General features: G+C 39.4%; 1 protein-coding gene across 4 annotated transcripts; it reads right to left on the bottom strand.

The window, feature by feature from the left end:
• Window positions 1-4,319: 4,319 nt before the first annotated feature.
• Window positions 4,320-13,178, bottom strand: LOC135247274 (uncharacterized). 4 transcript variants are annotated; one of them, XM_064320564.1, is made up of 9 exons: window positions 12,955-13,174; window positions 12,618-12,644; window positions 10,903-11,208; window positions 10,714-10,749; window positions 9,147-9,437; window positions 8,263-8,559; window positions 7,235-7,336; window positions 6,112-6,167; window positions 4,321-5,572 (listed from the first exon to the last, which is right to left on the bottom strand). In XM_064320564.1, exons 1-9 carry the CDS (start codon window positions 13,007-13,009, stop codon window positions 5,501-5,503), a joined length of 1,242 nt encoding a protein of 413 aa, XP_064176634.1. In that variant the 5' UTR covers window positions 13,010-13,174; the 3' UTR covers window positions 4,321-5,500. The 4 variants fall into 4 exon arrangements, with proteins under 4 accessions (XP_064176635.1, XP_064176634.1, XP_064176638.1 ...); XM_064320565.1 differs by lacking the exon at window positions 10,714-10,749 and having other exon boundaries at window positions 4,320-5,572; window positions 12,955-13,178; XM_064320568.1 differs by lacking the exon at window positions 6,112-6,167 and having other exon boundaries at window positions 4,322-5,563; window positions 12,955-13,171.
• Window positions 13,179-14,516: the final 1,338 nt, after the last annotated feature.

The raw sequence follows: 14,516 nt of genomic DNA, 5'->3' as shown, positions 1-14,516 counted from the left end.
ACCTGCAAAGGTTCAGTGATCCATTTAGTTTCAATCATCAGTTATGCTTGATTTTCCACTCAAACAGCTGTATTGTAGACACTTTCATACAGCACCCGACCACAAACTTCCACTTCAGTTTTGTTTCTTTGATGGAAGTAAGATTTACCTTGGGGCCCATTCACAATCGAATTTATAATGAATTTGTAGGAACTACAAAAGATATAACACGGTTAATAAAAACAAGCTGAAGTTACGGCCAAGGCACTGTAGGAGCATGTGAGAATTACAGCAATATTGGGTACATCATTTAACATGAGTGCTGAATGTATGTGCTTATCCAGTTTGTTTTCAGCTGATCAAAGCAGTGTAATTATATTTTGGCAAATTATGTACAGTAAAACTTGATATAAAGAGAGAATATATGAAAGATTACATAACTTAAATTGACATTAGTCAAAATATGAACTGTATAATGAACTATATGTGCTTGTTAGGGTAAACATACTTGTCTTGCATGTTCACAGCTATGACAATTGCTTCACTAAATGGATCTGCCTACAGATGGTGCTGTAGCAGTGTGTCTTTGGCTGGGTATGAAGCACAGAGAATTGACACATTGTGGTGCTTGTCACAGCTACACCCACTTGAAGATCAAGTTAATGTGAATGTGAATTGTGGACGGAGGAGTGTAGCACAGTGGGTAAGGAACTGGGCTTGTAACCGAAAGGTCGCAGGTTTGATTCCCGGGTAAGGACACTGCCGTTGTACCCTTGAGCAAGGTACTTAACCGAAATTGCTTCAGTATATATCCAGCTGTATAAATGGATACAATGTAAAATGCTATGTAAAAGTTGTGTAAATCGCTCTGGATAAGAGCGTCTGCTAAATGCCTGTAATGTAATGTAATGTAATGAATGTGAGGGGCAATTGTCCGTTTGGTCTGGAAACATGACAAGATCATGACATTATACACAACTATCACTGTACAGGGTGCAATGCTGTGGCTAAACAAACAACAAACAAATAAATTGCACAGTGAAAGGGCAAACTGGCAGCTCTCAGCTTTACGTAGAGCTCATAATGCTTGTTATTTAATTGGTAACTTACTAGTGGATCTGTCACTGCGTGGAGAGAAAGAACGAGGGTCTGTATATACACTGTAATCTTTTGAACTGTGAGAGCAGAAACTGCTGTAACACATTCCAGTGGAAAATGTTGGCTGGACACGTATGGTAACGTTTCTGCTGTGATATTGTGAATCCTCTCATACAGTAATTGTGTCTTGTCTGTGCGGATTAAAAGAAGTGGCTGCTGGTTACATGGTTTCAGAGGCTGTGCATGCTAGCCCTGAACCGACTTGCAGCGATTAAACTGACCTACACATAAATACCCGTCCAAATTGGGAGAGCAAATACAGAAAATATTTTTTTCTTCTATATATGGAATAATAGTTTATTGTGATATTGTAATGCTGAAATCTTCTAATCCAAACCCATGTAAAATTCTTCAAGTAGAAAGCACATATATAAAAGTATGTACCTGCTTTAGAAAAGGTTGATGGCTCTGGAGAGAGTCCTGATAAAACAGATTGTTAGAGTGAGCTTTGCATTTTGAAACATTGCATAAAAGGAAGCAAATAATGACTGACAAACTTCTCATGACACACAGACCAGTTCTTTTAACCTTATGGCTGTATTTTCCTAACTGTAAGTACAGAGAATTACTCACCTTCTATTTTTCTTTTGTCACTGCGTGGGGAAGGAGAGCGGGGGTCTGTGGGGACAGAGTAATCGCAGCTCACTTCTGTCGCCCCCACAGACTGCAGACCCTGCTTCAGGTCATCCAGTTTCACTAAAAAGTTACAGACTTTGCCTTTTTGTGTGGTCCATGTGCTTCTGAAGGGCTCAGATGAGTCTCCAATGTACAGGTTACAGGTGACATTAGTGCCAGGTGGGTGGTGTTTCAGCCTTATCTGACAGGCCAGGTCCACCTTCCCACCACTGTTCCCCACACCAATCTCTGGTTTCTGTAGGTCTATGAAAAGAGAACACACACGTCACAGAGCAGAAATACTGAACTGCATAAAATCCTAAAAGGTGTGTTAATATCAGGCCTTAACAAATAATATTTACAGTATTAAGAGAGCAGTCTCTCCCTGCCTAAAGTGGTATACATATCTGTCATTGAACACATTACTGTTATGTAAAGCTAATGTATTAATACTAACCATAGTACATACTGAAACTCAAACAATAGCTATAATTTAAAGATGATAAATGCTGTTATTTGTCATTCAACAAGTTATTGCATTTCCACATGTAATGTTTTCTATCAATGTCAATGTCTGAAGTAGAAAGAGGCCCAGTCAGGCTTTTTTGTGAAATCATGAATGATCTTTGAATGTGATGAACCCTTAGCTCTAAGTCCTGTTGATGAAAAGTTTGTACAAAAAATTTCCTGAGACCCTATCAGTGGTTTCAGACCGCATGCAACAGTTTCCTGAGAAATACCCATTTCAGTCTGCTGCAAGGTACCGTACATACACACCAAAATTAAAATACAATAAAATGAGAATATGTAGTGTACCATTGCTAATTGTAAATATGAGAGGATGATAACAATAAAACATTCTTATTTCTCCTTCTGTTTTACAGTATTCTCTGTCTGTCTATCTACAGCCATTCAAAATCAGAACATCTATACAGTACATGTTTCAGTCGCATGTTAAAGACAGGATTGACTTCAAAAAAGCTAAAATATAGTAAATATTAAAAAATATTAAAAATAAATTAAATAAATTAAAATATCCTCATGAGAAAACATGCTTTGTGTGATTAAGAACAGCGACTCATATTCCCTGCAGGGAACAGAAATGAATTGCCGGGTCATAGGAGGATATGTCATATATCCTCCTATGATCTTAAATGGACCAGCATATATTTAATGATTTAGCTTTGCACACAGATCATAGTAACATAAAGCACCAAAGAATCCCTTTGCTTGACCTAATAACTAGGACATCATATTGAACCATCTCACTAATTTGGCTGCAGATACCAGAAGGGTAATGTTATAAATTTTGATAATGCTATTTGTGGCTTTTATACTGACCTTCAGCATCGGCGTGCAGTATGAAATCTGGCAAACATAAGGCAAATGAAACAAATTAAAGTTTGATCAAAACTGTCCTCCAGATATGTATTGTTAACTTTTTCTGACATGCCATGATCAGCCTGAAATGTGAACATTTGTGAAAATCTGCATGAAGAAATGTGATTAGTTTAGATGAAAAAGAAAAGAAACTGGAAATAAACACATTGTCACAAAGACACAGAGAACTAGAAGAAAATAACTGCTGCAGATCTGTCACTGCTGGCCACTGTGACAGACAGAGAACGCAGGAAGAGAAAGAGGAACAAGAAAAGAGAGAAATAATTGTTTCACTCACAGTCCAGCTGGATGGCAAAGGCCAGCAGCAGAGTGGTGTAGAACTGGGACCGCATTTCAAAGAGGAGGAACACAACAGTGAGCAAAAAGAAAGAAAAGCAGATACTTGTCTCAGACTGATCGGGTGAATACGGAAGTACATTTTGTGGTGGGAAAGAAACCACAGCCAGTTGCAAGTTGCAAGCCATTTATGCACTAGGCTTGTAACTCAAAAGGTTGTGAGTTTGAATCCCAGCTGGGACTCTACCATTTTATATAGCGAAGTACTGAGCCTAAATTGGTTGAGTAATATATCCAGCCATGTATATGGATTGTATGTAGTAATGTGATCTAGGAAAGTCACTCTGGATAAGAGCATCTGCTGAATTGTAATTGTAAGTAAACCCTCAAATGGCGGCAAAAAAACTCCTCATTGAGAAGAAATCTCGAGAGGAACCCTGCTATTGAGGGGGAGCCCATCCTTCATTGGCCAGCCTGGTATAAAGACAGCAAATAAACTGGGTTAAGCAGGTTACAGCTGAGATGAAAGCTAACAGGAATGATAGAAGAGCAAATGTTATAGCTCAGAATAGTGCAGTTTAGAGGAGCCGGATGATGGATATGGAGCTCCAGACAGCGGCATAACCAGGGCAAGGGAGGAACAGGGTTGAAACAGTCCATGACCATGGAGCGAAGGACAGGACTAGAGCGATCTTTGAACTCAAGGTGAGATAAGGGGCGGGAGCCCCATGGAAAGAGAAACCGTAAGGCCAAAGCCCACTGACAGCTTCTCATTAGGGGCCTGTGGGGCCAGGCGCCACCAGCAGATGACAGTGTAGTGCAAGCTGCATGTATCTCTGACTGCACCATAAATGAAAGAGGAAAAAAAGATGACCGGTCATTTTAGTATATGGAAAAATTTCAGCTCGTAGCCTCAGAGGATAGCAAGACAGCTAGCTAACACATCTAAACTGCAAGAATTCATCAGGTGGATTATTTGTTGTTGATGAGCTTTAGCACTTGAACCTTGTCATGCTTCACATGAGTACAGTTTGGCTAGTCATAGTTTGTGCCTGTTGGCGTTCATCACTGAATGTGTTAATGTATGTGTGGGTGTGTGTTTATTTTACATTGCTCTGGATTAGAGCACCAGCATATTAAAATGTAAAAAAATAATGGCACACTATTATTTTGATGCTTAAATCACTGCTGCTAATGCCTTTTCTTTATGTCGAAATCAGTCATTATATACCATATGTTTGCCAGCAGTCATATGAGCCTGTACCCTTCCCATGCCAAACTGCTGAAGCTAAGCAGTTGTGGGTTTACTTAGGGCTTGCATGCAGGCCTCCAGGGAAATGGAAATGTCTGCTGGAAAGGTGTTGGTAGTCCTGTGGGGACCTAATATAAATTCAATGGTTCATGGTGTTGGGTGAGGTTACCATCCTTTAGATGAAACAATAAGTCACCATCCAGACTGAAAAGAGTAGACATGATAACCCTGGAGTCCTGCTCAAATCCCCCAAAAACTGGTTCTCTGGCAACCAATTGATCCCCTACATCTGACTTGCTAAACAATCCCTTGCATTCCCAATTTGATTATCTGTGTCTTCACTGCAAAAGAGCACAGAGTTCTGATTTGACGCACAAGATTAAATAAATAAATGAGTAAACTTGCAGCCCTTTTTCCAACAAATATTGTGTGTATTTTTTATGACGAGCTTAGTCTTTTTTTCAATTTATGCGATGCAAGAAACAAAAATAATGGACAAAAGAACAAAATAAGAACAATATTATTTTAAACAAACCAACTTGGGTAGTTCACAACAGTACTTGTAATAAATATGAAATTGAGAGCATACATTCTTAAATGGATGAAAACAAGTTAGAAATGACATCGCAGAAATACAGACTACAGTAGTAAATATTTACTCTTTATTTTAAGTTAAAACAGTATGCCATTTTGTGACTATGTATGTATGCTATGTTTGTTAAGAAATATACATGTTCTGTATTTGTGTGGTTTTATGTATATTTTTATTTATTGTGTATGCATACTGTATATTTGTAGAGGTAAACAGGCTAATCTCTCTCATGTCTCAGCACAATGTCTCCACAAACTGCCCAGTGTTCTCATTCCCTCTCCTCTTCCTGCCTGCAGCATCTGAAACAAAACACACATTTATATAAATATAATTAGTCAACTAATATATGCACTTGCATAGGGAGGAATTAAATCCAGATAAACCAGCAGCACAATTTTAGAAAGTGATTGTTTTTTTGTTTTTTTTTTACAGTACAACATTTACCATAAGAGCCAAAAATGGATACATTCTTAAGCATATAAAAAGGCTCCAGTTGCTGAAATTTCAGACATCAGCAGTATTGACTATGCAGCCATTATCTAATCACATTATCAGTCTCCCTGAAGTGTGTGCTGCCAGTCGCTGCTTTCATTCTGTATTCCACCAGCTGAACTTAAATTTCAGCAGAACAGTGAATTTCATACACAGCTGGTGTAGGCAGACCGCACATGCCTGACCAAACGGAGCAGTCACTCCTGTGCATGAGATGGGCACTACCATGGCAACTGATAGTCTGGCTCCTGTAGCAGAACTATGATCATATATGAACTGCCCTGCTGGGCTGCCAGCCCTGCCACAATCATGAATCAGCATCAGTCAGGATGTCAGTAAATGTTACCTGTAGCTGAACATGGTAAAAATGTACAGTATGTTCTCCTCCTGTAAAGTGCTCTACTGGAAGTAAATGAATTTGATTCATCTAAGCAACCAGAATTACCTAATGAAATTAAATTATTTTGTGCCCTGCAGAAAAACTAAAAAAAAAAACAAACAAAAAATATATAGTTTGAAAATAATTGCTTTACAAAGTTACTTATTGAAATAAAGCTCCTGTCACCTGCATGTAGCCAATATTGTCCACTTTTCACCATAAGCAAATGTCAATGGCAGGACTGGTCAAAACATCCTTAATCAGAGCTTTACTGCCACGTACGGGAGGGTAGGACCCAGACGCAGAGTGAAAAAAACACAGGAAAATTTAAACAAAGACATTTACTACACACACACACACAAAACAAAAACAGAAGAAAATCCAGAAGTTCAAAAACATGTAGAACAGAACAGGCAAGGCAAGGCAGGGCAGGGCAGGGCAGGGCAGACACAGACAGTCAGAAAAGCACGGGCAGCAACAAAGTCAGAAACACAAGCAGGTCAAACTGCAGGCAGAAACACACATGAAATAAAAGGAACCAGCACCCGAGTCAGGAAACTTAAACTTAAATAGACAAGGGTAAAAAGACACAGGTGAACTCAAAGAACAACCAAACCAGACAAGGAGGGGATAACAAGACACAGGTGGGAACAATGATAGAATAATTAAAACCAATAATACAATTAACACAGGGAGGGAGAACGAACTGAAAGACAAAACTGAAGTGCCGCCATCTGGCGGCCAAAAGGGGAAAAACAGAAACAGAAAATACAGAACCATGACATTTACAAACTATTCATTGCTGTGTAACACATTCATAGTCACTATATCAACATTATTACATTCGTACTTTTAACCAAAACAGAATGTAACGGTAATATAATGTATAATGTGGGTGGTAACAGCACAATATATAAAAGCATATTGAATGACTATGTTTTTATCAATATTTATGCAGTAGTTATGTTGTGCTTATGAATATTTGATGCAGGTTTTACATAAAGACTTTCTTTGTATGATTCAGATTAGATGTCTGATTAAAAAGTACATTTCTATTGGCTGATGATGGGTGGACAGTTGAAGCACAGACCTGTGGTTGGTGTGTGGGAGATGAAGTATTCTATGAGTATTCCAATAGCAGCCAAGACTACCAGAGCACTGAGGATGTGTCGCCACAGTAACCTGGCTGACTCTGAGAGAGCAAAGAAAAGGAAAGGAACAGATCAGCAAACAACACTAACAATTACAATCTGGACCACACACAGAGTTTGTACTTTCTGTCTTCATTAGAAGTGTTTCATTAGTGAAAGAAAAAAGGAAGGAAAAGCCTATTAAGAAGTAACAGAGTAATATTGATATATGAAGCACAGTTACCATAGCATCTTCACTGTATAGGAACTTGACATTGTACATTGTACGTTCTCAATATACTGGCAGCTCATTCTAATCTTGATTTCTGCACTGACCCCTTCCCCTGAGCAGCTCAGACCCAGTGACAAACCATTCACAGACTGAAAGAGTCTCAGTCAGCTGTCTCCCCTATGTGTAGAAATAACACTGAGACTCAGAGGGAGGCAGATCAGTTCCCTGGATCAGCTCCCTCCCGGTCACAGTGAAGCGATATCGGTTCCCCTTGTGCACCTCTGTCCTTAGGGGTGTGTCTTTTGTTTCTGTACAGCCTCCAGCTCATTGCTCACACTGTGCTCTCAGCTGTGCAGCTAACGCTAATGGAGCCGGATGTGGTATTCACGCTGACCACCACTTCAAGCAGTCTCGCTTGACCTCACCCCATCCAGACAATAAATAAACTAACACTCACATTACAATTGCGAGTCAAAGCTGAGATGCTTGGATACCCCTCCAGTGTTAGTGGTTTAATAAATAAACTCTGGTATTGAATTTTATATTTAGACTACTTGACCTGAGTGCTTCATTGAGATGGAAGGACCCCCACAGTGGACACCTGTATAACAGAAAATCAAAGGACTTCTGCACAATTAATCTTATGTAGTTGGTGCATAACATCCAATTATAATGACTGAGGAGCAAAATACAATAAACACTGGTCTTATAAGTTGAGAATTCATAAACCGCATAGAGTAAAGAAGAGTACGGTACTTTGGTCCTTTGTTCTTCCACTCTGGTCCTTGTTCTTAGCTTCAGCACAGTAACTCAGTTTAGAGTTGATGCCCTTAAACTGATAGCGACAGCAGTATGTCAGAGTGGAGTCAGAGCTGCGGGGGACAGTGAAACTGACAGCTCGCTCTTCTGTTCCAGCCTGGGTGCTGTTTGTATCTGTGTTACTCCTGTTGTAGTACAGGAAGAAAATAGCCCCAGTGATGTCAGGTGGTGCTTCACAGCAAATGTGTGTCTCAGTGTGTTCTGTGGAGACCGAGATATTGGGCTTCCTCAGATCTGGAAGACACAAATAATACAACATACAGAGAAATGCATTTGCAGGGTCACACTGCTGATTGTGTTCCCTGTGGCTAAATGTGCATGAGAATCCTGATGGTTTTACTTGTAGGGATCTGGCAAGAGAAGCTGGAGTGACTGAGCTGCATCCCTTACCCCATGTGCACATTGCTTGAGTTAGTTTTATATAAGTGAAACATTAGGTCTATGGGAAGCCAGAAACAGGCTTTTAGTATGACAGAAATTAAAACTGACAGTCTGCACTTTAACCTTTATCTTCATTGTTTCATTTCAAATCCAATGTTCTGGAGTATAGAGTCAAAAAGACAAAAATTGTGTCACTGTCCAACTGCTTCCAGACTGAAATGTATACACATGCATGACCAAACGCACACACACCAGCGCACACACAACCATACAGTGCCTTCAGAAAGGTTTTGGCCCCCCAATGATTTATTTATAATTTTTCTGTCATGCATTCTTTTACAGAAACATTCATTTAGAAATGACTATTTATTACATATTAACTGACCTTAGCATCTGCTGTCCTATTTCAGGCTCCATATTTCAGAATTATGAATTCTTACCCAGCACAGTCACTGTGGAGGGGTCACTATGACGAGCAGGTTTCCCTCCTTCCTCCAGACTGTAAAAACATCTCATGATGATCTCATTGCGTGCGCTGTGACTCCCACTGAGCAGCTCAGCTCCAGTGACTGAGCGATTACAGTCTGAGCCACTGATCGGTCCTCTCTGATTAATGATGAAAGTGCAGTGGGACGCAGGGGCAGAGTCAGGTCTCCTGCACCTCAGGTTCACTGATTCCTCTATGGAAATTACTGCAGGACTCAATTGAAACTCTACCGTGGGCAGTTTACCTGCAAAAGTTCAGAGATCCATTTAGTTTCAATCATCAGTTATGCTTGATTTTCCACTCAAACAGCTGTATTGTAGGCACTTTCATACAGCACCCGACCACAAACTTCCACTTCCGTTTTGTTTCTTTGCTGGAAGTAAGATTTTCCTTGGGGCCCATTCACAATTGAATTTATAATGAATTTGTAGGAACTACAAAAGATATAGCACGGTTAATAAAAACAAGCTGAAGTTACGGCCAAGGCACTGTAGGAGCATGTGAGAATTACAGCAATATTGGGTACATCATTTAACATGAGTGCTGAGTGTATGCGCTCATCCAGAATGTTTTCAGCTGATCAAAGCACGTAATTATATTTTGGCAAATTATGTACAGTAAAACTTGATATAAGGAGAGAATATATGAAAGATGACAACTTAAATTGATATTAGTCAAAAAATGTACTGTATAATGAACTAGATGTGCTTGTTAGGGTAAATATACTTGTCTTGCTTATTCACAGCTACGACAATTGCTTCACTAAATGGATCTGCCTACAGATGGTGCTGTAGCAGTGTATCTTTGGCTGGGTGTGAAGCACAAGGAATTGACACATTGCAGTGCTTGTCACAGCTACACCCACTTGAAGATCAAGTTAATGTGAGGGGCAATTGTCCGTTTGGTCTGGAAACATGATACTTGACAAGATCATGACATTATACACAACTATCACTGTACAGGGTGCAATGCTGTGGCTAAACAAACAACAAACAAATAAATTGCACAGTGAAAGGGCAAACTGGCAGCTCTCAGCTTACGTAGAGCTCATAATGCTTGTTATTTAATTGGTAACTTACTAGTGGATCTGTCACTGTGTGGAGAGAAAGAACGAGGGTCTGTATTTACACTGTAATCTTTTGAACTGTGAGAGCAGAAACTGCTGTAAGTAACACATTCCAGTGGAAAATGCTGGCTGGACACGTGTAGTAACGTTTCTGCTGTGATATTGTGAATCCTCTCATACAGTAATTGTGTCCTGTCTGTGCAGACTAAAAGAAGTGGCTGCTGGTTACATGGATTCAGAGGCTGTGCATGCTAGCCCTGAACCGACTTGCAGCGATGAAACTGACCTACACATAAATACCCGTCCAAATTGGGAGAGCAAATACAGAAAACCTTTTTTTTTCCTATTCTGTATATGGAATAATAGTTTATTGTGATATTGTAATGCTGAAATCTTCTAATCCAAACCCATGTAAAATTTGTCAAATAGAAAGCACATATATAAAAGTATGTACCTGCTTCAGAAAAGGTTGATGTCCCTGGAGAGAGTCCTGATGAAATAAGTTGTGAGAGTGAGATTTACATTTTGAAACATTGCATAAAAGGAGGCAAATAATGACTGACAAACTTCTCATGACACACAAACCAGTTCTTTTAACCTTATGGCTGTATTTTACTAACTGTAAGTACAGAGAATTACTCACCTTCTATTTTTCTTTTGTCACTGCGTGAGGAAGGAGAGCGGGGGTCTGTGGGGACAGAGTAATCGCAGCTAACTTCTGTAGTCCCCACAGACTGCAGACCCTGCTTCAGGTCATCCCGTTTCACAATAAAGATACAAACTTTATCTTTGTGTTTTGTCCATGTGCTTCTGAATGGCTGAGATGAGTCTCCAATGTACAGGTTACAGGTGACATTAGTGCCAGATGGGAGGTGTTTCAGCATTGTGTGACAGGCCAGGTCCACCTCCCCACCACTGTTCTGCACACCAATCTCTGGTTTCTTTAGGTCTATGAAAAGAGAACACACACGTCACAGAGCAGAAATACTAAACTGCATAAAATCCTAAAAGGTGTGTTAATATCAGGCCTTAACAAATAATATTTACAGTATTAAGAGAGCAGTGTCTCCCTGCCTAAAGTGGTATACATATATCAACAAGTAAAATAGTACTTTTATTACCATTTCATTACACATATACTATGTATTTATACTATTTCAAAACTTTTGTGTATAGTTACAAATTGTTTCTGTTAGATGTTTTCTTACTGATATACAAAGAACCAACAGAAATGCGGGAAGCCTCTTCAAAAACTTGAGACCATGCACACAGAATCTTTTGCCACAGAAATCCAGTCAAAGTTAAAGCTTAACAAGCTACAATTCCCTGTCTTTGCAATATGTTTAATGTCAAAACAATCAAAAATCAAAATACATGCTGCATTTGCATAATTATAGTGCTCCCCACTTTCTCTACCTTTTACCACAAAAAAAGATTTAAATCAAATTGTTATCTGTCATTGAACACATTACTGTTATGTAAAGCTAATGTATTAATACTAACTATAGTACATACTAAAACTCAAACAATAGCTATAATTTAAAGATGATAAATGCTGTTATTTGTCATTCAAGAAGTTATTGCATTTCCACATGTAATGTTTTCTATTAATGTCATTGCCTGAAGTAGAAAGTGGCCCAGTCAGGCTTTTTTGTGAAATCATGAATGGTCTTTGAACTCCTAGCTCTAAGTCCTGTTGATAAAAAGTTTGTACAAAAAATTTCCTGAGACCCTTTCAGTGGTTTCAGACCGCATGCAACAGTTTCCTGAGAAATACTGATTTAGGTCTGCTGCAAGGTACCGTACATACACACCAAAATTAAAATACAATAGAATGAGAATATGTATTGTAGTGTACCATCGCTAATTGTAAATTTGAGAGGATGATAACAATAAAACATTCTTATTTCTCCTTCTTCTGTCTTACAGTATTCTCTGTCTGTCTATCTCCAGCCATTCAAAATCAGAACATCTATACAGTACATATTTCAGTTAAATGTTAAAGACAGGATTGACTACAAAAAAAGCTAAAATATAGTAATTAAAATATCCTCATGAGAAAATATATGCTTTTTGTGATTAAGACCAGCGACTCATATTCCCTGCAGGGAACAGAAATGAATTGCCGGGTCATAGGAGGATATGTCATATATCCTCCTATGATCTTAAATGGACCAGCATATATTTCATGATTTAGCTTTGCACACAGATCATAGTAACATAAAGCACCAAAGAATCCCTTTACTTGACCTAATAACTTGGACAACATCTTAAACCATCTTGCTAATTTGGCTGCAGATACCAGAAGGGTAATATGATTAAAATTTTGATAATGCTATTTGTGGCTTTTATACTGACCTTCAGCATCGGCGTGCAGTATGAAATCTGGCAAACATAAGGAAAATGAAACAAAACAAAGTTTGATCAAAACTGTCCTCCAGATATTTATTGTTAACTTTATCTGACATACCATGATCAGCCTGAAATGTGAATATTTGTAAAAATCTACATAAAGAAATGTGATTAGTTTAGATGAAAAAGAAAATAAACTGGAAATAAACACATTGTCACAAAGGCACAGAGAACTAGAAAAAAATAACTGCTGCAGATCTGTCACTGCTGGCCACTGTGACAGACAGAGAACGCAGGAAGAGAAAGAGGAACAAGAAAAGAGAGAAATAATTGTTTCACTCACAGTCCAGCTGGATGGCAAAGGTCAGCAGCAGAGTGGTGTAGAACTGGGACTGCATTTCAAAGAGGAGGAACACAACAGTGAGCAAAAAGAAAGAAAAGCAGATACTTGTCTCAGACCGATCGTGTGAATACGGAAGTACATTTTGGGGTGGGACAAGAAACCACAGCCAGTTGCAAGTTGCAAGCCATTTATGTACCTTTTAGGTGGGGGAACTAGGCTTGTGACTCAAAAGGTTGTATGTTTGATTCCCAGCTGGTGCTCTGCCATTGTGCCTTATACCAAAGTACTAGGCCTAAATTGGTTGAGTAATATATGCAGCCATGTATATGGATTGTATGAAGTAATGTGATCTAGGAAAGTCACTCTGGATAAGAGCATCTGCTAAATTGTAATTGTAAGTAAACCCTCAAATGGCGGCAAAAAAACTCCCCAATGAGAAGAAATCTCGAGAGGAACCCTGCTATTGAGGGGGAGCACATCCTCCACTGGCCAACTTGGTATAAAGACAGCAAATAAACTGGGTTAAGCAGGTTACAGCTGAGATGAAAGCTAACAGGAATAATAGAAGCGCAAATGGTATAGCTCAGAACAGTGCAGTTTAGAGGAGCCGGATGATGGATATGGAGCTCCAGACAGCGGCAAGACCAGGGTAAGGGAGGAATAGGGTTGAAACAGTCCATGACCATGGAGCGAAGGACAGGACTGGAGCGATCTTTGAACTCAGGGCGAGATAAGGGGCGGGAGCCCCATGGAAAGAGAAACCGTGAGGCCAAAGCCCACTGACAACTTCTCGTTAGGGGCCTGTGGGGCCAGGCGCCACCAGCAGATGGCAGTATAGTGCAAGCTGCATGTATCTCTGTCTGCACCATAAATGAAAGAACAACTGGAGTGGAGATTTTGACTGACAATGAAAGAGGAAAAAAAGATGACCGGTCAATTTCGTGTATGGAAAAATTTTAACTCGTAACCTCAGAGGATAGCAAGACAGCTAGCTAACACATTTACATTGCAAGAATTCATCAGGTGGATTATTTGTTGTCGGGGAGCTTTAGCACTTGAACCTTGTCATGCTTCACATGAGTACAGTTTGGCTAGTCATAGTTTGTGCCTGTTGGCGTTCATCACTGAATGTGTTAATGTATGTGTGGGTGTGTGCTTATTTTACATTGCTCTGGATTAGAGCACCAGTATATTAAAATGTAAAAAAATAATGGCACACTATTATTTTGATGCTTAAATCACTGCTGCTAATGCCTTTTCTTTATGTCAAAATCAGTCATCATATGCCATATGTTTGCCAGCAGTCATATGAGCCTGTACCCTTCCCATGCCAAACTGCTGAAACTAAGCAGTTGTGGGTTTACTTAGGGCTTGCATGCGGGCCTCCAGAGAAATGGAAATGTCTGCTGGAAAGGTGTTGGTAGTCCTGTGGGGACCTAATATAAATTCAATGGTTCATGGTGTTGGGTGAGGTTACCATCCTTTAGATGAAACAATAAGTCACCATCCAGACTGAAGAGTCAAATCCCCCAAAAATTGGTTCTCTGGCAACCAAATGATCC

This window comes from Anguilla rostrata, unplaced genomic scaffold, assembly GCF_018555375.3.
Source record: "Anguilla rostrata isolate EN2019 unplaced genomic scaffold, ASM1855537v3 scaf1186, whole genome shotgun sequence".
NCBI classification, from domain to species: domain Eukaryota; kingdom Metazoa; phylum Chordata; class Actinopteri; order Anguilliformes; family Anguillidae; genus Anguilla; species Anguilla rostrata.
The sequence above is the reverse complement of the archived record's forward strand: the minus strand, read 5'-3'. Positions and strand labels throughout refer to the sequence as shown.